At 38.7% G+C, this 24,947-nt stretch overlaps 1 protein-coding gene across 1 annotated transcript; it reads left to right on the forward strand.

Moving 5' to 3' along the window:
• The first annotated feature begins 441 nt into the window (after window positions 1–441).
• vps39 (VPS39 subunit of HOPS complex) lies at window positions 442–23,162 on the forward strand. The gene is made up of 24 exons (XM_080041815.1): window positions 442–947; window positions 1,795–1,860; window positions 1,965–2,029; window positions 2,347–2,389; window positions 2,488–2,582; window positions 3,178–3,276; window positions 3,392–3,484; window positions 3,654–3,837; window positions 5,473–5,593; window positions 5,869–5,989; window positions 6,526–6,652; window positions 7,079–7,221; window positions 7,544–7,684; window positions 9,135–9,276; window positions 10,450–10,536; window positions 11,839–11,912; window positions 12,250–12,466; window positions 13,986–14,114; window positions 14,640–14,742; window positions 15,110–15,155; window positions 16,333–16,482; window positions 18,068–18,202; window positions 19,620–19,711; window positions 20,130–23,162. The coding sequence occupies exons 1-24, from the start codon at window positions 875–877 to the stop codon at window positions 20,209–20,211; spliced, it is 2,628 nt and encodes an 875-aa protein (XP_079897941.1). The 5' UTR covers window positions 442–874; the 3' UTR covers window positions 20,212–23,162.
• The last annotated feature ends 1,785 nt before the right edge of the window (window positions 23,163–24,947 follow it).

The raw sequence follows: 24,947 nt of genomic DNA on the forward strand, positions 1-24,947 counted from the left end.
TGATATTTTAGTTCCAGAGATGCTGAGCATTCCAAAAAAAAATCTACTGTTTTATTAACACTGTCACAGAATGTACTGCAACAAATATGTATCCCTATCCTAATTAAGACCATAGATAGTATTATACAAATATTTTTAGATATAAATCAGTGCAACCCAATTTGAATACTTCCCTTCCCCCCCGCCACATGAGACATGTCACTCATTCAGTTATAACATCTCTTAAACAGAAACTGTACTACTGTTTTTAAAGTAACATAAATACATTATCGCGAGAGTCAAACAGGACCAATTAGCAGTAAATACGAGTCACTGCACCTTTAATGCATTCCTCGTGAGTGCACTGTCTTCTGTCACGTGCCTGTCAAACCCCATTGCCTCGCGCAGCCGTCGTCTACACAACAGAGGAAGTAGCGAGAAGCTAGCCAGACGAAACGAAAACTTAACTGCTACCACCAATGCAGGGTTTACTATTTGTGTTACTTCTCACTGGACAGAATAACTGAATTATTTTGCTCGCGTTTTCAGTTGCCATGGAGTGAGAGGATACGATGTTATGGAGCGGTAGTCGTTGCTTGCTAACTTCCATGCTAACAGGCTAACGATCAGCTGTTGTTTTGGTTGGAGAGATAGCTTTGTACGCCAAACTGTATAGCATTACAGAAGTGTTTGCCACCAGGTTTACAAGTGCAGACTTCCCACTATTGCCTTCCTGAAACACTGGACCACTCACTATTTTAATGGCGACTCATGAAGGCGGACCGTGACATCAGCGGTCGGTCAGTCAGCTGTTGTCCGACATTCGTGCAGTACGTGTCGGATTCTTCCACCAGAGAGAGTCCGTCTGTAACTAAATAAGCAATATATCTTCAAGATGCATGACGCCTATGAACCTGTGCCTATTTTGGAAAAGCTTCCTCTTCAGATTGACTGCCTTGCGGCCTGGGGTAAGTTGTTGTTGACACTTCATGTAGCCCACAGCTAAAACCTGTTTTATTGTTTGACATTGAGGTGGTCCCTCTGGACGTCTATTGATCTGCACTGCAGCCAAGGTGTAGTATTTCATGATCTGTCACTCAAAATATGAATTCAGGAACGTTTAAGCATGAGTGCCTCTAAAGGCTATGTCATTAATGTTCTATGTTTATAGGTAGGTGTGGGACAAATGTGTTTTTGTGATGCAGTGGCTAGGAGCAGAGGCTTAGACACATTTCGCAATACGGGACAATTAAGAATATATAATCATATCTAATCTTATCTAAGATTATGCCATCATTGACATGACACTTTTTATTCACAGCTCAGACTTTCACTGAAACATTTTTATGTTTTATAACATAACTTGTCTGAAATGACTGACAGCATCCTTTGCACTGTTACACCCTGACTCTCTTGACCCAGTGCCCTACTGACAGACTTTTTCCCCTCCCATATACCAACTCTGACTATTTACATTACAATAATGTACAATTACCTCAATTTAAGTAAGTGTGATACATTAACAACACACATCGTTATCTGAAAACTGATCATCTTACACATTTATTATCATTATGTTCCCTTCGCACAGTTGTACAGCTTTTCTTTTTAATAGTTAATTGCACATATTATATTATTATATTCTCTATTGTACATGTTCTAAATGTATTCTTTGAATTGCTTTCCTCTATTATGTCTACATTTATAGTGCATTTATTGCCATTAGACTACTTCAAATTCCTTGTATGTCTACCTAATATCTAAACATGTGTGTGTTATAAACTTGATTGTGATGAAGTTTTTCTCTTCCCTCAGAGGACTGGCTGCTTGTTGGTACGAAGCCCGGTCATCTTCTTCTCTACCGGATAAAGAAGGATGCAGGTATAGAGCCGAATGGGGATGTGTGATGCAGTGGTGTATTTGCAGACCATCTCAACCTTCCGTTGCCTGCTTCAAATAACAGTTTTCACTCTCTCTCCTTTTAGGCACCAACCGGTTTGAGGTGACACTGGAGAAATCCAATAAGAACTTCTCAAAGAAGATTCAGCAGGTAGATACAACTGCAGGATGAGATTTTGACTGATGTTATTTATTATGTTATGTCCCAACTCATATCCTTCCAGATTCTTAGGACTACCTACTGTGTTGCCCTGTTGTTATTATCAATATTAGGACTTCAGTCTCAATTTGCCTCCCTCTTTATGAACAAATCTGTGAATCCCACACACCTTAAGACCCATTTGTATCCTAACACTCCCTGGTAAAGTTGGTTAAACAGCTGAGTGAGTGTGTCCTCAGCCAATATGTAATGTACTGGTATTGTTCACATGAATGTCTGCTTATTTGCATATCTTATTCTTTCTACAGCTTTTCGTTGTCTCGCAGTACAAGATTCTTGTCAGTCTTTTAGGTAAGTTTCTCTCCCTATGTCTGTATATCATCAAGTCTTTGTATATATATTTTTCTTGTGCATTGGCACAACATTTTCTAATGGTCTTTCTTCTGCAGAGAACAATATCCACGTCCATGACCTGCTGACCTTCCAGCAGATCACTGTTCTGTCCAAAGCCAAAGGAGCCACGCTGTTCGCCTGTGATCTCCAGGTCAGTCACAGTCCCACACTCAGGGTTTCAGTTAAGGATTCCAGCCACTGAACCTGCAGTGTCCTTACTGTACAGTTCTGCTATCATATTCATGCATCTATATGAGGAATTTATCCCTAAATCTTTCTGGTGAGAATAACTTAATACAGGTATGAGGCCTTGGATTGTCAAACTAGGCCAGCACATTAACATACTACAAGCATTTTTTTTATCAGCTCTGTATATAAGGGTGTAACATATCCTTGACAAGAATAAAACGTGTTAAGATGTTTGTGGTTATTTTTATGCAAAGCTTGAGTGTGTGTTAAGAGTGTATTGGCTGTTTTCGTACTGTATAAGGTATGAAGTTAACAGCAGCAGTATGTTTGATAACTATTCAACAATAATGTAAGATGCAAACAATTTGTAATAAATGGACTGCCTTAATCGTACAGAAAACTGGCATCATTCTCAAACAAATTGGTTGCACAGTCAAAGGATAACAGACATAACAAGGATCCTATTACTTCCTCTGCTTCCCCATGTCTGTGTGTAATCCTCATATTTTCCCTGATCTGAAGTCTTAAATTGTATATTTTGTCTCCCTTGTCTTCAGCAAACCAGCACAGGAGAGGAAAGGTTGAGACTGTGTGTCGCCGTGAAGAAGAAGCTCCAGCTTTATTACTGGAAGGACAGAGAGTTCCACGAACTGCAGGTCAAATAAGATATATTTCAGTTGTGACTCACTGGAGTACGGCCCAGATTTAGACTGTTTTTCCCCCAATCCTTTGACATATTTAGACATGTTAATGTTTTTTTTGGTCTGTCAGGGGGACTTTGCTGCACCAGATATTCCAAAGTCCATGGCGTGGTGCGAGAACTCCATATGTGTTGGTTTCAAGCGAGACTATTACCTCATTCGGGTATGAGTATTATAGTAATATTTTATTAAATTTTATTGCTTATAGGTTTTAGTTTCTATTTCTATTATTTCAACATGTTCAATACATTGATCAAGGTTGATTGATTGATTGATTGATTGATTGATTGATTAATTTAAAAAAAACTTGCACTATCTCCCCTGTGGACCAGATGGACGGCCGTGGCTCGATCAAGGAGCTTTTCCCCACCGGTAAACAGCTGGAGCCTCTGGTCGCCCCACTGGCTGATGGGAAGGTGGCGGTCGGACAGGATGACCTCACTGTAGTGCTGAATGAAGAAGGTGTTTGTACCCAGAAGTGTGCCCTCAACTGGACCGACATCCCTATAGCAATGGGTAAGAAAGAGGCTCAACGGCCCTATAATAATATGAAAACATTTCTATAGTCTTTCATCATATTTCTTCATCAGATTCTACACTTTGTTATGTTTTAGATATGTCCATTTTATCCATTTTCTTGATGTCTTTGCAAGAGGTACAATATATTAGATGATAATAGGAACTGACAGCAAAGTCAAAAGGACACGTTCATATCAGTAACAAGAGACAAAAATCCTACTGCAGCTTTATGTGTCTTTCCGGATAACACAGAAGCTATTTTGCCAAAATGTGTCACCCCTGGCCGTCAATTTCACTAAGGGGGGAACAACACTTTTGTTTTTGTCATAACCTTCTTATCTTTCTTTCTAAACTAAAAACTAAAACTCGCAGCATGACACCACATACTTTCAGTTTAGTTTCACACACAAATGAGATAGAATTAGCATCTAAAATATCGAAATTGGGAACCTTTCTGCACAAGAGTGAGCATTTGAGGTTTATCTCCTTCCTCTTTGGTGGTTAAGAAATGTTGATCATGTGTCTGCCTGGAACAGTACAGTCACACTGATTGAGCAGGTTTGTTCAAATAGCAGTCACTGGATATTAAAACGAACACCTGATGAAGCATTTGGCCTCAATACTCCCACTGCTTTGTCAGTAGTCTTTTCTTTTCTCTAAGAAACTATTCGCTACCTGTCTGTACCAGGGGAAAAAATCCAGTGTTAATACAAACCCTAGGCTCTGTTAACAGCCATGTTGATATGGTGGGTCCCTTTGTTTACATACCAGTTTACAGAGCCTAAGCTTTCCTTCTTCTGTGCAAAGTATTTCTCTCCGATCATGTCAGAAGAGAAGTACAATTTTAGATCATATCACCTTTTTTGTTATCCTATGACTAAGACACCACAGGTCTGGGTTATGATGACAGAAGTTAGTTTTTGCAAAAGTGAAGCAAATGAGTTCTCACGTTGTTTCATATGTTCCTATCCATGCTATCCTATTCCATTCCATTCTCTTTTTGTGATCAAATGTAGAACAATATAAAAGGGGGAAATGAAGCCTCCAAGCTGCAATTTTTATACAGTTTGCAATTTCCTTGTTTTGATGTAGTCAACATTGTGGCTTTGGCGGGCATTATGAGGATGAGTGCTGGTCAGTTTGAAACATATCTATCTGACCATCCTTTGTATACATGGCTATAGCAGAGGGCTCAGGCTTGTGCCCTGTGGGTGTAGTCTGTCCCATATCCACAGTCCAACCTAAGGCCGGTCTAAATGGCTGGTCTCCGGGTAGATTTCCTGCTGCTTTAGCCTCAAGGTCTTCTTGCCAAAATTGCAACTGAGGCAAATGTTTCTAAGATACAGAGTTTAGGTTTAGGTGGACATCAAGACTTTCAAAAGTTGTAAGTTCTGAAACAATAAGGATCGGCAGAACATTTATATTTCAACCACTTCAAGTTGTGATGAAAAATATGCCATCCATTAACTAGGTCCTATCAATAAATATATATATTTTTTTGCACGCAGGAACACAGCTAGGATTAGTGATTTTGGTCCTTCTTCTCCAACATTAGGATACGCAGCTTCATTACTGTTTTGGCTGAGGTGCATGAAAAACATTTAACGCTTATTTGTTTCCCAATGTCCTCAGAGCACCAGCCTCCGTACATCATAGCCGTCCTCCCTCGGTACGTGGAGATCCGGACCTTTGAGCCGCGGCTGCTGGTGCAGAGCGTGGAGCTGCAGAGACCGCGCTTCATCATCTCAGCAGGGTGAAGTTCTGTTCTCTCATTAGGAATTTGTAGTCTGTGTAGAAAAAGTCATTCATAGTTAAAATATTTTTGGTAGAATGTGAAAGTTACTTGGTTAATACTATACATCTATAATGAATAGTGGCATTTTGTTGGTTGCTACAACTCTAGTTCATAAGCATCCTTAAAAGAACATCCTGCGTGATTGGCTTCTTTCATTACTCTCCCTGGTTCCTATTAATTACAAAGAAATCCCAATTTTCTCTAATATCTTTTTTTCCTCTTATCTTCCACAGGCCAAATATTGTGTACGTCGCCAGCAACCATTTTGTGTGGCGCCTGGTGCCCGTATCGATAGCCAGCCAGATCCGGCAGCTCCTTCAGGACAAGCAGTTTGAGCTGGCCCTACAGCTGGCGGTGAGCGGCAAAAACACTGACTTCACTATCAAATTGTATTATTAAATTCCTCAAGATTGAATTAGTGCTTCAGCCCAGCGGTTATGGAACATTAAAATAATTTGTCTTGATTAGGAGCTGTACGTTGACATAGTAACAGGCTCAGGCTATCGTGTAATCTTTCCAGGGGCATTTCCAAGAATGGAAAAAAGGCAATTCATATGCTGTTCACATTCATTCTTCAAGTTAAAGTTTGGGTCAGCTATTCTGGAGAACACATATTGACAAAATCAATTTTTGTCAAAATGTAGCAAGCAACATGCCCCGTGTACAGAGTTTAGCCGTGTATCAACACCAGATTTTTATTCCAGCGCACACACAGTATGGACAGGTAGCAGATTATGAGAATATATTCTCTGATTTTGACAAAAAAAAATTGACAACAAGCATTCTAAAGAATCACTGACACCACCACTAGAGGCATTTTCCTGTAGCGTAATCATATCTTTTTCTTTTCTTTTTCTATCTTTTTCTATACATTTTATTCCGGCCAGAAGATGAAGGATGATTCAGACGGTGATAAGAAGCAGCAGATCCATCACATCCAGAATCTCTACGCCTTCAATCTCTTCTGCCAGAAGAGGTTTGATGACTCCATGCAGGTGTTTGCCAAACTGGGCACAGGTAAGGAATGTTTTCATCCCTTGATTAATGTCTGTTCAGGCCAAATTGGTTAGACAGAGACTTGGATCAAATTGCATGTGTTGCAATATTAATTTGTTTCAATCTGTAACACATAGTTGCATTTCACTACACTCTATAAAAAGCTCCTGTTGCTCATACACATTGAAAGCAAATATATTTTGTACTGATAGTTGTGATCTTATGTTTATGTATTTTAGCATAATAAAGTGTAATATGGACATTGGTTTAAACATTCATTCCGTATACATTTTTTATTATTGAAAGCAAGAAATCTGTTGTTTTTTGTTAGGAATATTTATGTTGATGGAATCATTTGTAATATTCAATGATGTCCCATATAAAAAAAAAAACTAAAGTACCATACGTGAAATACAATGAGACAATATTTCCACGCCTCCCCTGCAGATCCCACCCATGTGATTGGACTGTACCCAGACCTGCTCCCGTCAGACTATCGCAAACAGCTGCACTACCCCAACCCTCTGCCCACTCTGTCCGGGGCAGAGCTGGAGAAGGCTCACCTCGCTCTCATTGATTACCTAACTCAGGTGTGTGTGTGTGTGTGTGTATGTCTGTATGGTGTTCCTTAAAACAGAGAAAATAGATTGTGGAAGTAATACAATTTGTAGGACTTTTTTGGCTATTTTGCTTCCATAACATGTATTTGTTCATACTAGTGTAAATAAAAAGTCCAAAACACCAATGTTAAGTTGTTATATTATAATATCTTGTCGTTTGTGTCTTTATATTCCTCTTCCTAGAGGAGAATTAACACAAACCCTAGAGTCGTATAATAAGTTATAACACAAGCATATTAAAGATGAGGATAAAGATGATTGAGGTACACATTTTCTTTAATTGTCATTACAGAAACGCAGTCACCTTGTGAAACAGCTAAACGACTCTGACCCTTCTACAACCTCTCCACTGATGGAGGGAACGCCCACTATTAAGAGCCGCAAGAAACTGCTGCAGATCATTGACACCACCCTGCTGAAATGTTACCTGCACGTAAGGACAACACTATCTTCCTCTTCTTTATTCATGTTTATTGTGATTTAACATTTCAAATAAACTAAAAGATTTTAAAAAATCAGACAAGGAAATGGGCAAAAATTGTGATGTTGCAGGTAAAATACATCTGAGTAGGTAGCATATGGGGAAAAAGAGATCAAAACAGTTCACAATCAGCACATGTTACAGACTTTTTACCTCTTCAGCTGTTCTCCTTTCTCTTTCCATTATGTCACTCGTGTCATCATAGTTTTGGATTCACAATGAACCATGGTTGTCATTGAACCAAATCCAAATGTTTACATTTCATGATGAAAGTGAAATTGTCTCTTATGAGCCTGCCAATGTTCAGTTCACTGTCTTCACTTCCAGCAAAGTACTGCCGTATGACATCACAAGAAAGTCCTTCCAAACACTCTCACGTTGCCAAATGGTTTCTTTCTTTGGCAGCACATTGGTAGATTAACTTTAAGGTACTGAAAACTCAGCCAAGGTTAAGAGTATTGTGACTCTTCTATAGTAGCTTACTTGTAGCTTCACTTAAGTGGAGATGAGGTGAAGATGCCCGGGAAAGAAGGCAAATCCTTTTCTTTTCAGCAGCGAATCTGTCCGTCAAACCCAATCAATGTTTGAAAAGTTACTCTTGTTAGAATGAAGAATGAGATCACAGATATGAGCTGCCAAAAGTACGTTTCTCTGCAGGATAGCTGGGCTTGTGTTAGGGAGGGATAAAACAGTGGAGTTGGTCATTTAGAAAAGCCAGTTCATAGGGTTTGTGCATCCAGGATATATGCCACCAGATGATTCCCTTGAAGGTATAAAGCAATATTTAATCACAGAATCTTCAATGACAGAACAAGGCCAGACTGTATGGATAACCTTGAAAAGACGAGAAATCCTTTAAGATGATGTGAGTTTTGTGCCAAGCATCTGCAGCAGATTATTTAAATGATAAACATACTGTGTAGCAGAGAGGATGATCTAATCATTGAAGTCACCTGCCTGTAGCCTTTAAAAAACACAACTTTACTTTAAATCTATAGTGCGTAACTTTTTCATATGAATGCATGTCCGTTACATTAGAGCCATTGCCAAACAAGTTGACACAGAGTTGATTAAACTCCACAAAACTCTCTGTATTTCTCAGTATAGTAGCGTTTATAAACCAGTGTCACTTCCTGAAAAATCCCCAAGAAACGCCCAAGAAATGTTTCAGTTGTTGATTCTACTGCTAAGAAAAAACCTGGACGTACAGCAGAAGGAATAAAAATCCATGCGCGATCACCAAAGGCTTACCTCATGTAGCTGCACCGACAGTTTTGTTGTTATTACTCAGAATTCCTCATGGGGGCGACAGAAGTTCCGGACTATAGCTTTTAAAGGAGTTGAATGGATTAAATATTGAAATGCCTGGTGTCAATGTTTTTATTTATTATCTCTTTATTAGACCAACGTTGCCCTGGTGTCGCCCCTCCTTCGTCTGGAGAACAACCACTGTCACATCGAGGAGAGCGAGTACGTCCTGAAGAAAGCCCACAAGTACAGCGAGCTCATCATCCTCTATGAGAAGAAGGGCCTGCACCAGAAAGGTAAAGGCTCTGCTCTGATGGTCAACCAACTGTGCTGCAAAGCTGATGACTGTATTATGAATGAATGAATAATTAAAATTCAAGGATTTCTATAGTGAGTTATACAACATTTACAATACATTTTAATGAAAAAATTTAATTGGTTCATACATGTTAATGCATCAGTAATGATATTAGACTAGTATAACATAATACTATCACTGAGTCCCTTTTACTTTTGCTGATGTAAGTATATGCTTTGCTGCTAATATTTTTTTTACTTTTACTCCAGTCTCCAGTATTTTTACAGAGTGCTATTGCTGCACTTAGAGATGAAAACTTTTCAGCTTTTCACTTCAGAGAATAATTTTCCAAATTTCTGATGTAATGAGTTTTGTATCGAAGTGGGATATTAATATTCAAAGAAAAGACCATCAAAGTTTGGTTTATCTGTTGCAGGCCTCGGCTTGACAACTCAACACATAACAATAAAATACAATGAAAACATCTGCTCGCAATTTCCCTTTCAAATTGAATTTTGAATTTGGGCCTTAGCATTTAATGACTGATGACTTGTTGCCAGAACTACATCAGCCTTTCTAAGCGCTCTCCTCATTACCTCCCAATTCAAATACAAGAGCCAATTGAAGCTATGGAGATATTAGGGATGGTTCAATTGGGTGTCTGTTTTGTACTTTAAATTGAAAAATCCAATAAATATATTTTGGGTTTAAACTGAATTGTTCCATTATGTTGAAATTCAATAGATAACAGTTATGTTTATAACAACGCTGCAATCGGGGCCCATTGTGCCTCCACACAGGTTATCTATGAGGAGGTTTTCCTTTATGTGGTCGACATGCCCTCCTTGTATATCAGAGCTGTCGTTAACATTGTGTGTTTTTGGCTGTAGAAACAAAGTGACGGCAGATTTTGGGCGGCCCTCGCTGCCCCATATGGTTTTAATCGGTCTGCTGCTATTTACTGGTTGTGATGTCATGCTAGTCAACTCTGCTTCCCTTTCTCTCTATTTGAATTCAAACCAACTGTTTCCCGGCCACCAATTAACACTGTTTGCATCTGCTTTATACAGTTTCTGTCGACAGAAGAGTTGTGTAGTGCAGTGCAAAACCAGACTAGATGACATTTTGTTTCTTTCCATCACTCAGACTAATCTCATATTCTTTCTCTCAGCTCTGCAGGTGCTGCTGGACCAGTCGACCAAGGCCAACTCTCCTCTGAAGGGCCACGAGCGAACTGTGCAGTACCTACAGAGACTGGGTAAGGAGAATGATATATATAGTGTGTATTATGTACAGGTGCTTCTCAAACAATTAGAAAATCATGGAAGAGTTCATTTCTTTGCACATAAATTTAAGTATTTCAACCGTTTCTCTTTCAATTCAGACCATATGGTAAATGGACTCCACTTATATAGCGCTTTGGTCTATATGGTTTACAGCTCCATGGAAATCCAAAATCCAGTATCTCAAAATATTACAATCTTCCTTTTTTTGTTTGGTTTTATGAGATATTCGAATATTTTGAGATGCTGGATTTTTTCTTTTTTTATGAGTTGTAAGCCATAATAATTCAAATCAAAACAAAAAAACTGCATTACGTTTCAGTTGTTGAATGAAAATACTGAAAAAACATTTACACAATATTTTTATTTTTTTAGGTTTCACCGATATATCATATGTATATACTATACTCACTCACGGCTGTTTTAACTTAGAGCGTCAAGGTTGTCATCTCCTAGATATGGTTCATTTGTTAGGGAGATTTTGGGGAAGTCTCTGAGAAAACGTTCACCCTGATTAATGGTGCATGTTGGAGAACGTGTACCGTATTGCTGCCAGATTTTCATGCCTGGCACTGTATGAATGAGCAGTTTTTCTACCATATGTGTCAGTATTGACTGTGTTACTGTTGTGCGAATGCTTTATATGTGTGCGCCCGTGAAGCCAAGATAACTCCCCAAACTCACCGGCTATTTGGCAGTTAGAGTTTCCGTACGTGTGAATTTTTTTTTTCGGCTACACAAAGGACTTTTTATTTCTTGAAGATGAAGGATTTTCTTTGTTTCTTCTCAACAGGGTTTTCCCAAAATGAGGTTAAACTCTTGAACAATTCAGTAATTTGCCTGTGAAATGAGGCAGAGTGCGAACAATTGGCAGAGCTTTAATTGGATAGAAGTAGCAAGGCTTTGTGGATTAGCCCAACACACAATAGGCAATAAAACAATAACAGTCACTAATAAAATCATCTTGATAATTTTTTGATCATATCATATTTAATAATGAGTAATATTATAACGTTATTATCAAAATACTTGCAAAAAAATTTATAATTGATTGACCAATTCTTGCAGCTCGTCCACAATGATCCCTCTATAATTTTAGAAAAACAAGCATGTACCAAAAGAAACTCATACTGTATTTTGATCAATATTGCAATTGCAATTTTAGGTTTATTATAATTTATTTTTCAACTCACTAATTACGGTTACTTATTGCTGATATTGATGAGCTTCCTCTGTGAAGTTAAGCTGACTTCCATCATGTTATGTTCCCCACACAGGAGTGGAGAATTTGGGAATGATCTTTGAGTTTTCTCCCTGGGTGTTGAAGATCTGTCCCGAGGACGGCCTGAAGGTGGGACACACACATTTTTTTTTTTTTTTGCATTTTCAAGCTTTATGAGATAGTACAGAGTTGAAATGGGGAGACACAGAGAGAGAGAGAGAGAGTGAGAGAGAGGGGGATGACATGCAGTAGAGGTCCACGGGTCGGATTTGAACCCGCGACCACTGCGACGAGGCCTGAGCCAACATGGTACTCGCTCTATCAACTACGCCACAGGAGCGCGCCGGGACACAGACATTTACACTGAATGTTGACAATGATAATAAATACTTTCTTTGTAAAAATCTAACTATACTTTACGTCCACTTACCATTAAGATGTTATAAAAATCCCTCCTCCTGTCCAGATCTTCACAGAGGACTTGACAGAGGTGGAGACTTTGCCGAGAGACAAGGTGTTAAACTTCCTTAGAGAGGGCTTCAAGGAGCTGGCCATCCCATACCTGGAACACATCATTTACATCTGGGACGACAAGGGCTCCGAGTTCCACAATGTGCTGATCCAACTCTACCTGGAGAGGGTCCAAGGCCTCATGAAACAGTACCTCAACTCACTGCCAGAAGGTACGAGCAAGAGGAGACTTAAGAGTTCATTTAAGTTGTAGTGAAGTTTAGAGTATTGTACGGGCACTTAGACGGATACAAGGTTTTACAGACACTTGTTTTTTTACTAATTTGAAAATAGTGTCAAAATAGTGTTTTTCCACACATAATTATTTTCACCCCAACACAGATTTAATTAAAAAGACAGATTAATACTAACAATTCAGTCTTCTCTTCCTTGAAAGGGAAGGGAGAATACTTTAAATCAAAGTAAGACATTTCCGTGTCATGAGCTGCAGGGTAATGTGACCTCCAGACTTTTGGAAAATCAGTATTACGCCAAAAGAAGGTAAATCTACTCTTTGGTATGATCTTCATTTGATAACATCATAAATTGTATCTGGGGTCAGTTTGTCTTTGCTCCTGATCCAGATAGTTGTCTCTCATTGATTTGCTGATAACGTCTGTGTCATGAATTATTATGAGGTCTAGACATCTCACATTGTGATAAACCTCTCAGACAACACAGCTACATTTTTGCAGGGATGCTCATTGATATGCGTGCTGTCTCTATTTAGAACTTAACGTATAAGCTTTATTTGTTTGCATTCCGTAATTATGAAGCATATTGCAGTACATGGGCTGTGATATGAAGATATTGTTTCTCTGAGATTATTGGGATTCTCAAAAATGAAATAGGACTTTGTTTACCATCGTAAATTATATTTTTTGATTGCAATATTACAGGCCTTTTTCAGCAGCAACTCTACGATACATATTTATTTGTTTTTTATAAGTAAGGCTTTATTTATATAGCACTCTTTAGAACATACAGTTGCAAAGTAAGTGCTTTACACACAAAATGTAAGTGACCGGGGAAAAAGAGAAATGAAAAAACCTTGCAATGGATATAAAAACACAACATACAGGCAAAGAGACTGTATTTCTGTATCATTAAAAGTGAAATACTTCCCTGTTCAATTCAAATGTTCCCTGTTGCTTTCTTGTAAAAAGAACAACATAAAAGTTACATGTGCTTTCAGTATTTCTTAGCAAAACATATTGTATCACTGATCCTACAAAAGTCCATTTCCTTCCTTCATAAAATATTTACAAAGCTGAATATCTGGAAAAACTGCATTCTGTACATCTTCACTGTCTGCTGATCAGTGTGAAACCCTTGGCAGGATGTGAACCACGCCATCCGCATGCTTGGACATGTGCGGCCTCGTGGGCGTGCACAAAATAAGCAATACTTTTTTTAAAGATTGGTCAATAGTGCAACTAGTTGTAAAAAAAAAGTCTACAGGATACTGTTACATCAAGGATTATTTTCATTTTTTGCCATTTATATTCTCAATCACTTGAATCATTGTGTATTCATCAAATTTAAGAAAATCCTCCTCACAGTTTTCCAAAACTAAAAGAGTGATGGCTTTCAATGACTGTTTTTTGCCGCCCAACTTTCTACAACTTAAAAGAAAATGTCAAATGTTGTTTTCTGTGTAGACGCATAATTGAAAGGTCTGTTCTGTTGTAGGAGTTCCAGCTGTTACCGCGGGGAAAGAGGAAGGAGATCTGGGAGAATACAGAAACAAGCTGCTGTCTTTCCTGGATATTTCTACCAGCTACGAACCAGCCAGACTCATCAGCGACTTCCCCTTTGATGGTAAGAACGGGCTTTTACACAGCGGACAGAAAAAGATATCTCTTTTTACACCAAGAAATGAGATGTTTTATGATACATCACAGACATCTGTAGAAATGGATCATTCATCAAATAATTTATACATTAACGGAAGAGTATTATGGCCAGGGGTAAGAAAACAAAATGATAGGAAGTTATTTTTTCTACAGTATTATTAATTGAACTGAGAGGAATATGTTCAACATCTTAAAAGATTTACCGCAGTCTTGAAATGTCAAGTTTTTTTCTTGGAATTTCAACTTATTCTCAACAATTCAACTTTTTCATGAAGTGCATAAAGACAAAAAAAAATTAATCTAATGTTTTCTCTCACCACTGGCCCTTATATCTTCCATATTTAATTCACTTGCATATCAGATAAACAGTGATTCCCATATGTCCCATGTACACTTGTTCTCATTTATTGGGGAAAGTTTGAGGGAATTTCTATATGTCAAAGCCACTGCCGTGAGACTTGACCTTTTGACCTTGTTTTCGGTCTCCCAGGCTTGCTGGAGGAACGTGCTCTGCTCCTGGGTCGGATGGGCAAACACGAGCAGGCACTTTTCATCTACGTGCACATCCTGAAAGACACTTGCATGGCCGAAGAGTGAGTACTTCTGTGCAAACAACACAAAATCCTGCATAACAGGGCGGGACATATACACCAACCACTAGCCTAATGTTAGCCAACTCAAGCAGCTACTTTAAAGCTATAGTGTGTTACTTTTTTCATATGAAAGAATGTCCGGTACATACGGAAGGCTTACCTCGTGTAGATGCGCCGACAGTGTTGTTGTAATTACTCAGAATTCCTCACTGGGGCGACAGAAGTAACGCACTATAGCTTTAACTATTGATGAGTAATTCGTTATTGAATATAAAAGAATCCAAAAAAATACATTTGTGAAAGTTAGTAAGTTAGTTTCTGACCTAAAATCATGTTGAATATAAGCTTTTCTCTGTGTTCTCTGCAGGTACTGTCACCGGCATTACGACAGTCTAGTCGAAGGGAAAAAAGATGTAAGTAGCTTTCCGGAATTGCTAACTTTTCTGAAAAAGAAGTTTCTTATTGTCTTATTCCTGTTGGATTTTTTTGTGCGTGACCACTTAGATTTTATGTTCATCTGTTGTTGTTGTTGTTTTATGACCACTTCTTTAATTTTGTCCGCTCTGCTGCTTCCTGTTAAGTGCCTTTGTATCTGCAGAAATTACTATAAAAATATAATGGATTATTTATGGCCCAAGAGGCACATTTCTGCCAGTTCTTCAAAAAACAACAAGAACTAATATCTCAGGCATGATGGCTGATATCGTCTGTTATGTTTATAAAACGGTGGTTGATTCTGCGGCCAAACTAGACCAATATTAAAATACTGAGAATGAATGAGTAAGCATTGGATTGGAAGGGGGCAAAAATCAATGAATCATTAAGAATCCTGCAAAGGTCACAAAGAAATAAGATCCCTGTTTGGACAGGGAATTTTAAAGGAATAGTACGACATTTAGGAAATTTGCTAATTTGCTTTCAAGATACACATATTTTCTCATTAGATAGGAATCCTAAGATAGCTGACGTTTAGCTTACCTTAACATAAAACTAGGAACTGATACAACTATAGCCTGGCTTTGTCTTTAGGCAACAAAATCCATCTACCAGCCTAACTAAATTTATTGATTAAATATATCTTGTTCTTTTTAAAACTGTCTTTTTCACTTCAGTAAAGTGCATTTCCCGCGTGCTGAACTGCTTCTGCATGTAAAGTAAACTCAGCATGTTTTTACTCTATTCTTTTCCAATTTTTAATGAAATCTTAAATCAATTTCTTTGAATTATTTATAATCTAATAAATGTTTTCTCTTGTAACTTGGCAAAAATGATATCTCGAGTTTCTATTTCTTATCGTTTTAATTCAATAAACCTGATTTTGATTCTGTAAAGGCCCTTCAGCTGTTCATTATTGCCTTGCATAACATAACAAAACATTCCTATGTCTCTCCGTGACAAATGTTAAAATGAAAAGATTCAGATTTTTGAACACCATTAGGAAAAATGGACTGCATATAAAAAAAAAGGGAATTTTCGGCTTGTAGGTTATAGGTTGTTTGTTCTCATGTTGTTTTTCGGCCTTGTCTGAATTTTTTTTATTTAGATATGTAGGTTAGGGGAAGTATTAACATCTTATTCCTTGCCTTTCAGGTGTATCTGTCTTTGCTGCGGATGTACCTGTCTCCCCCTGACGTGCACTGCCTTGGGCCCATTAAGATGGAGCTGTCAGAGCCTCAGGCCAACCTGCAGGCTGCGCTACACGTACTGGAGCTGCACCACAGCAAACTCAACACCACAAAGGTAAACGACGGTAAACAGAACGGGACTTTAACCTCATCACCATGGGGATTAGAGAACACACCCCCAGTCTAATACTCTAGAATAATTGCAGTCTGATCTGTTTGGAGTATAGCACATGTTTACAGCATTGAAAGTGTGACAGTGCTGGGTGATGTGTCAATCACACGTTTGACTTTAGTGAGAGAGCTTTACCATATTATGATCCAAACACACAGAAATATATTTAATTGTGGATTTCTACTCTTAACTGCTCTCATAAATCACCAGCAATAAAAATGAATTAAAAATGACGTCTATGTTAATTTAATTGGAATGGACATGGGATCTGAACGGTTTAAAGTCTTTTGACACATGCATGAAAATCTGTGCATTTAAATTCAAATTTTCCACACAGAAGACTCCATTCAATACTACAAATGGCTCATTTAGACAGAAAGCCAACATTAGTTTCTAATTCAGCCCAGGGCTTTACTATCATGAGTTAACTCTCTGCCATCACTTACATTTAGTAATCATTGCTTATTCAGACAGGAAGTGACAGGGAAATAGTCGTCTTGTTTGGGCCGGATAAGTACAACATGATTAACGATGACACGCGCTCACACAGAATTAGCCATTTGGCCTTTGGTGTGAAATTTTAAAGCAGCGTCGGAACTGAACGGAGCACATTTTTTCAGTTTAGTTTGTTTTTAGAAGGAGATGAGAAGGGTTTTGCACTGTCGGGGGCAATCAGGCTGCTGCCTTTTGTGATAGAAAAAATCCAGTGACCTCAAAACAGGATTAACACCAGGCTGCTGATCTCCCTCTATAAGCGTCTTCTGCTTTGCCATGAGAATATCTTTGAAGACACACTTCTTTCATATACCTGGTTCCCCTACCTGAACCAAAACAGCAAAGAGTTAATTGAATAAAAGCCGCTCTGTGCAGAATTAGCTCATGACCTATTTTTGCTTGTTGCCGCTTTCTTGTAAAGGAGATATGCTTTAAGCCGTGCTTTATTCATTATTTATTCAGTTCAGGTGTTTAAAAAAAAATCAAGCTGCGAATATTCTTTCCGAACAGTCAACATGGAAGGGATTGTTTCTGCTTTTCTTCCCTATCTGTATCTTATCTTCAAAGCAGCTTCACTGGGTTGCTGTAATTATTTAATTAAATTAAAAAACATGGCTGTTTATCCGTTCTGGGTTGTATATAAAATGCAGCGTATCAGACTGTGTTGTGTCTGCGATGTGAAGCGGATGTGATTCTGTGTGAACGGCATCGCTGATCTGTGTTCAGCAACAGACACGTCTAATTAGGAGTCTGTCAAGGGGAACACGACTGGGTTACATGTTTAGGTTTAGAGCTCTGTATTCTGTCTCTCTCTGTGCCACTCTGCCTCCCTGCACTCCCTTACTAACTTTAATGGCGCCCTGCTTCCATTTCCCCCTGGCCGCACTCCTAGATTCTGCCTTGTCAAGAAAGAGTGACAAGACATGACTGTACAACATTTTAAAAGGCATGCGCTGTGTCCACTAGGCTACAAAGGCGATCCATGCCATCACATATACAACGTGTTACAAGTCAAACAACTCTTTTCTTGTAGGCCATCAATCTGCTCCCAGCAAACACCCAGATCAGAGAGATCCGTGTTTTCCTGGAGAGCGTCCTGGAGGAGAAGGCTCAGAGGAAACGCTGTGACCAGGTGCTGAAGAGTCTGCTGCAGGCTGAGTTCCTCAGGGTGAGTGCTGCACATTGACTCTACAGGGTCCTCATTGGTTTACATTAGGGGTGTAACAATACATGTATTCGTACTGAACCGCACAGGCCGTACTGTACCGAACTGCACCGTACCGCAATACGTAATTATGGCGTAAATAGCGTCAAGATAATGTAAATATTCCTAATGTACAGGCTTGTTTTGATTGCAGTGCAGAACTTGCACTTTTATTTGAGAAGTATTTCATTGTATTGGAGACCTTGGTTGTTTGCAGGCAGTATTTTATTTTCTATCGGAAAAATACCTATAGGCTGCAATTGTTGTAAATGGTGAACGCAGTTTTTTAGCATCTTTCCTCTTAACTGAGAACCGTAACCTACAGAACTGAACAGTGACTTCAAAACTGAAATACGTACCGTACCGTGACTTTTGTGTACCGTTACACCCCTAGTTTACATGGTGGTTCAAGCAAAGATCATTAAGCATTTCACTTGTTACATCTGATGTAGTCAACCAGTGCTAATGTGTTGTGCAATAAACTGTAAACTGCTAATCTGTTTAGTCTAGACTTGAGGCGTTTTTTGACAACAGCAACATTTACATGAAGTCATCAACAGAAAATGAAGAGATGTAGTTGTGGTTTCATCATGCAGTTGTTCCCAGCCTTTTGTGACCCTTTAAAACAAAGCACTTTCTGCTCACTTTCTGCTCACTGCCTCTGGTCACAGGGTGCATGTCTGTTTGGTCTATCAGTTGGGAGCAGTTTAATTACAGGATTGATTTTTCCATGTCGGATCCTTTAAATTGAGTCCAACTGAAATGAAGCAGCATTGTGCTCTCTGTACGTAGATGGAGAAGTTGTTTCCATACAGACAATCAAACCTTTGCATGAATAAATCAAGTAAAATCAGTGATCCATCAAATGAATAGACAGCAGACTGCTACAATACACAACAACAGCTGCATTATCTTCATCTCATCTGACATCAACACGTCTTGTCGTGCGTCTGAGCTTGTTGAACAAGCCGCCACACAAACATTAAAGGGCACCGCTAACGTCTGTCACCTGCAAATGTCACAGGGGTCTGTTGAGATGCTAGTGCCATCTTTATACTTTAATATCAGTACACAACTGACGGAAGAGGCCACGGGAGTGAAAAAAATAATAATTCTGAGATGTATTTTTTTTTTTCAATAAGCACTTTAAGAAAAAAGGCAAAATGTCAAGAAAGAATTGGACTTAAAATTTGAGAATAAAGACAAAATGCAGAGAAAAAACTTGAAAGTTCAAGAAATGATTTTGACAGATTCCAACTTCCGGGATCAATCACCCATAATATAAAAGTTATTAAAACACAAAGGATGCATCTTTGCTATTGTCATGAGGCAGACAATGGGCTGACAATGGGCTGACCTCATTCTGTTTCTCTGTCTTCAGGTGCAGGAGGAGAGAATCTTCCACCAGCAGGTGAAATGTGTCATCACCGAGGAGAAGACCTGCAGAGTCTGTAAGAAGAAAATCGGAAACAGGTAACAAGCAATAAGCTTTTAATTCTTAGGTATCACGTTTTTTCAACTCTTTGAAATCGTTTTTATTGCACCCCTGCATTTCCCTGAACAGGATAAATCTTTGATTCTTAAATCCTGGAAAAGTAGATTTTTGAATGTTGTTTTTCTCAGCGCTATTGAAGATGATCATAAAAATCCTAATCATTAGGTTGTAATGGGAATGTCAGTTTTTAGTAACACCATCTTCCATTTTATATCTGCGATCTCTTTTTATGTGTCTTTATGTGCGATTTTATGCCTAGAACAGCTGTTAATTTCACACACTGTTGATTTTTCAGTATAGTTATTTTAATTAAAAGCTTATTTATCTGCTGTGTTGCTATGCGTTACAATCCTACCAACACTAAGGCATTCTCTTATTTCTCTTTCTATCTCTCAGTGCGTTTGCCAGGTATCCTAACGGCGTGGTGGTACATTACTTCTGCTGCAAAGATCGCACCGCGTGTCCCACGGAGCAGTAACAACTCCACTTTACCATGACTGTTGTTTACTCCATAAATAATCCCCACTTCCTCCCTCCATAGCAATGCGTGGACATATTTGAACTACAAATGCATCAGAAGGTTAAAAAGTACTCTAGTAAACTGTCTTGAAAAGGAGTGCTTGAATCGAAGGCACTTTTACAGAGCTATGAGTACAGACATTTTTTTTTAACCTGAGTTGACCTTGGAGCAAAGTGTTGTTGCTACGCTGGACCTTCCTCGGCAACCAAAGGCTGCAAAGTTCCACCTTTCTGTCTGTGCATGAAGCAGCTGGAGGAATGTCTGGGGGGGGGGTCGCTCAACAGGAGGGAGAAATACAGAGAATGATGGATGGAAGACATTTTGAAAAGCATGTTTCGCTTTAACGCTAGAAGGGATTCGCCGCCCTACACGCCGCCACTGGAAGGAACTGGACGCTACGGCAACACGCCCAGAGGAAGAGGAGCTGTTACAACAGGAGTTAATGCTCAGTGCTTCGCCAGGAGATGATCACAAGCCTCTGCTGTTTGTTTTTATTCTCTCTCTCTCTCTCTTCCTGCCTCTGTACGGAAGAGCATTAGGGCCACGGTAGACAAAAGACAGACAAAATTAGAGGAAGGCGTTTAAAAAAAAAATGATGCACTTTGAAAAAAAAAATAATAATCCAATGTTGAATGTTTAAATTCAACATGTCATGACTGCGGTAAAGTTGGAAAGATATTGAAAGATTCAAACTTCCAATAACTCAATAGCAAAACTTTGCTACAACCTCATTTTTTTTTCTGAAACAAGACCAGTCCTCTAAGCTCGACTAATAACTGCACCGTGTCAGAGTGGAGGTTTGGATTGTTTTGCGCTTCAATGTTGCACTTATTAGACGGCGCTCTCGTCTCGCAGACCGCTGCACATATAGAGCAATGTTATTAGTCAAGGAAGAGGACGTCTGGTTTCAGCAACAATGGTTTGTAGCCTCATTATCTGCCTTATGACTATAGTGAAGAAGCATCAATTGGGTTTTGATAACTATTTACTTGTGAGTTATTGACACAGGAATTTTTCAACTTTACCGCAGTCTTAACCTATCAAGTTGATTCTTGATATTGTATTTCTACATTGTAATTCTCCACATTAAAAAAAAAACGTCCTCCTCTTTTTCTCTCTCTTTTTTGGCCCTAATACTCTTCCGTAGGCTGTCACTGTCTCCCACTCTTACACTGTCTAGGCCTCAAACACGCTTTATACGCCATACACGCCCTGCAGAAGAACTGTTAAATGCCTTTTGTGACTCTGAAGATTGTACTTACAGTGAGGTCAGAGGTCTGCCGCCATTTTTTTTTTTAAGCGCATGTGCCGGTACTGACTTAGCAAAACAGCAATCGTCTTACAGTGTGTTTGTCTTTTTTTGTATTTAATTTAAACCTTTGAGCTGCCTTCTCCAACTAACATCATCAAATCACTGTTAGTGTTCTCATTGACTGTCTTAATAGTGTATGAATGATTGCTAACGGACATTATCATCTATTTAATTATTTTATTTTAAGTTGTCGTCTTTTGTATCATTTTTTTCTCCCTTTCCAGATATTAAAATTTTTATGAAGAAAAAAAACCCATTAAAAGTGCAAATATGTAAGTTCTGAATTTCAATATAGTCACACAGAACTTCACCTTAACTTATTATTATTATTTGAAAATATAATTAAAGAGCTGCAATGATTCAATGATTAATCAATTGACAATCAATTAAAATGTTTCAGTGATTATTCAAGCAAATGGCTAAAACCTCTCAAATGTGACGATTTGACAGGATAGTTTGTAATATTTGACAGTAATTTAATGAATTTATTTGTGTTTTGGACTGCTGATGATAGAAGAAAAAACAAACTAAACATGTACGAGAAGTTCGAGAATTTCCTTTATAGACAAATCGATTTAATTAAATAAACAAGCATCAGATTAATCCATAATGAAATTAAGAGTAAGTTCTAGCAGTGGATTTGATTTATATTTTGGCAGATGAAAAATTTTATTAATTTAGTTGTGTTTTATTATGGGAAAAAACAAAGTGAAGACATCACCATGCGCTTGGAGGATCTGTAAATTGCTTAATTTTTTTATTTTAAACACTTAATGACGAATCGAAGAAATAAAAGAGGCAAATTAATTGATAATGAAAATACTCCTTAGTTACTGAGTTCATACAGTAGCCATCGTAAGCTACTGGCATTACCAGATCAAGTACAGATGTAGCACCAAATCACCTGAGTCTACTGAATTGAGCAAAAGTGTTTTTTTTTACTGCTTAAGGATGAACTTTTTATTCGTACGAAAACATTTTGTTTCTTCTTTCAAAAGTTCTACCGTCTCGCTTCTTAGACACAAAGTACAGCACTTTAAAAGTGGATGGATGTTGTGTTGTATTATTTATTGTCAAATCCCACATCCACATGAGGAGGAACTTAAAGTAACGATAAATCTCTGCATTTAAATGGCAATATTGTTCTGAAAATGTTTCTGTTAACTGTTAGCCAAGGAGGTAATTCATAAAGCAGGACTCCTCCAGTGATACAAATGAAATACAAGCAATGAATGAATGGATGTACTGTATGTGTGTAGACAGAGTTATGGTCCAGAACGAAATTGTTCAGTGACACTATGGACACTTGACTTTTGTGACTTATTCTCCATTTTTTTTTAACCACTTTGTTTAGGTCTGAATGGTTTGGAGAATTTCTTGCAGCATTTTTAAGTTTAACTTTGCCGCAAGTTGTAGCATTATCTGCATCTCCTAAAGAATCCCCCTCCCCCCTCTACTGCACACCCTCTCTGCAAAGACTGTTTCTGAATAACTTGTTTGTATGTTTAGTGGGGTACATTTGTACCACAGTGTGTAAGCATACAGTATAAAGATTGAGAGTGTTCATTTGATTCTGAGAGGTGACGTGTCTGTATGTCCCTGGCTTTAATCAGTAATAAAGAATCATTTCCACTTATGTTTGTGTCCTTAGGTGTGGTGATTACACTTCTTCTGGTATTTATTATGTTAGTGATTACATCGTATTTTTGCTTATACTTAGCTGTTGCAGAAGGGGTGTTGTTATACACTTTGAAATTGCGAAAAAAAAATTGGAAGCCCTGTAACGCCAGGAGGAAAAGAAAATGGTTACACTCCACTTTTTCTATCCATGGACAGTCAGCATCCCCATCTCCTCTCATCTGGAAGTCCTTTTCCAGGATAGTCCCATTATCTTGGGGGCCGAGGCACTGGAGAATACCCCTCACACACTCACTCAATCACACACACACACACACACACACACACACACACACACGCCCCATAGTGAATAGAGAACACCCCACACTCTTACTCATCCTGCTAATGGACTTCCTACACTGAGCCGGGCCAGCTGGAGTAACAGAATCACAACAGCCCTACTGCTCAGCAACACGGTTAGTCACACACACACACACACACACACACACACACTCTCTATCACTCAATCACTTGCTCACTCACTCACTCAATCACACACACACACACACACACACACTCATAGTGCTTTCTACAGCAGGGCCTCGAATGGATCTTGATGACTCCTCTAGTCTTGGCAAGGAGACACCATCCAGCCTGAGATCTCTGATAGCCCAAACCCGGGGTATGTGTTTGGCTGATAGAGTCATCACTGGAGCATTTTAAGGACTCCAACATGATCGTACAAACGTCCCCTGTGACTTTGAAAAAGCAATGTCCATGAGGCGAGGAGAGAAGCAATGAATAATTCATCGTGCACCGATTTATTCTTGCTCTCTCTTTAGGATTGGGTGTGAACGACTAGTCTGTGTCTGTGTGTGTGTGTGTGTGTGTGGGTGCGTGTGCATGTATGTGTGTGTGTGTGTTTTATCTAGGATGTTGTAATGTCTTGGAACGGTGCACCAGTGTGCGAATGGAAAAGATGTTGCCCAGTTTATACCCCGACCCAGCTCAGATTCAAGTGCCTGCAAAGCTGGCAGGAAGCAAATATCTCCATGTTTTTTATGGATGACTTATTGGTGTAAATACTGAGCAGCTCATGATGATGATGAGTCATTGTATCACATTGAAGCTTCCATATCGTGTGGTTTTCTACATGTGTGGCGAAGTCGGTCTGTTGGTCTGACCACTGCGATCCAGACTGAAACATCTCAATAACTCTGCCATTTAGATTTTGAACAGACTATGTTCTGCAGACATGACTTTTCCTACACCGCCACCATGAGGTCACCATGGTTTGGTTTTTAGGGACATTTCTAGACAATTAGTCGATAGGATTTCCATGACATTCTGTACAGACATTCATGTTCAAACAATCATACAAGGAATCTGAGTTGTCCAATACTTTCTCAGCAGTACCCTACCTTGTGCAAGGTCATCCCCATGTTACGATGGCTCATTGTTCCCAGATTTATATATGGCACCCATGGGACATTTAATTAATGTCGTATTCAGGTTTAGTTTGGGATTGAAAAAAACTGTTGTAAAGTAAACCACACTGACTGGTTATTGATGATACATTCATGATGTGTTTACTTACCTGATTGATTCATCTCTATACAACTTGGTTGAGTTATGTTGTGCACTGCACTCACTTAGTTGAGTGGAGAAAGTAGTTATTTTATTAACATCTGTTGAGGTTATTTTTTTAGGCCTATATTAAGATATTTGAATCTGTCTCTTCCAAATAGTTCCCTGTACTTGTATT

Source organism: Ammodytes marinus (genome assembly GCF_949987685.1).
Source record: "Ammodytes marinus genome assembly, chromosome: 15".
In the NCBI taxonomy this organism is placed as follows: domain Eukaryota; kingdom Metazoa; phylum Chordata; class Actinopteri; order Uranoscopiformes; family Ammodytidae; genus Ammodytes; species Ammodytes marinus.

Excerpts from the sequence above, each read along its gene's own strand:
- vps39 (XM_080041815.1), top strand. The coding sequence starts at position 875 with ATGCATGACGCCTATGAACCTGTGCCTATTTTGGAAAAGCTTCCTCTT. Across the intron at positions 6,653-7,078 it reads GTTTGCCAAACTGGGCACAG|ATCCCACCCATGTGATTGGA; the intron begins GTAAGGAATGTT and ends CCTCCCCTGCAG. Across the intron at positions 14,743-15,109 it reads GACACTTGCATGGCCGAAGA|GTACTGTCACCGGCATTACG; the intron begins GTGAGTACTTCT and ends TGTTCTCTGCAG.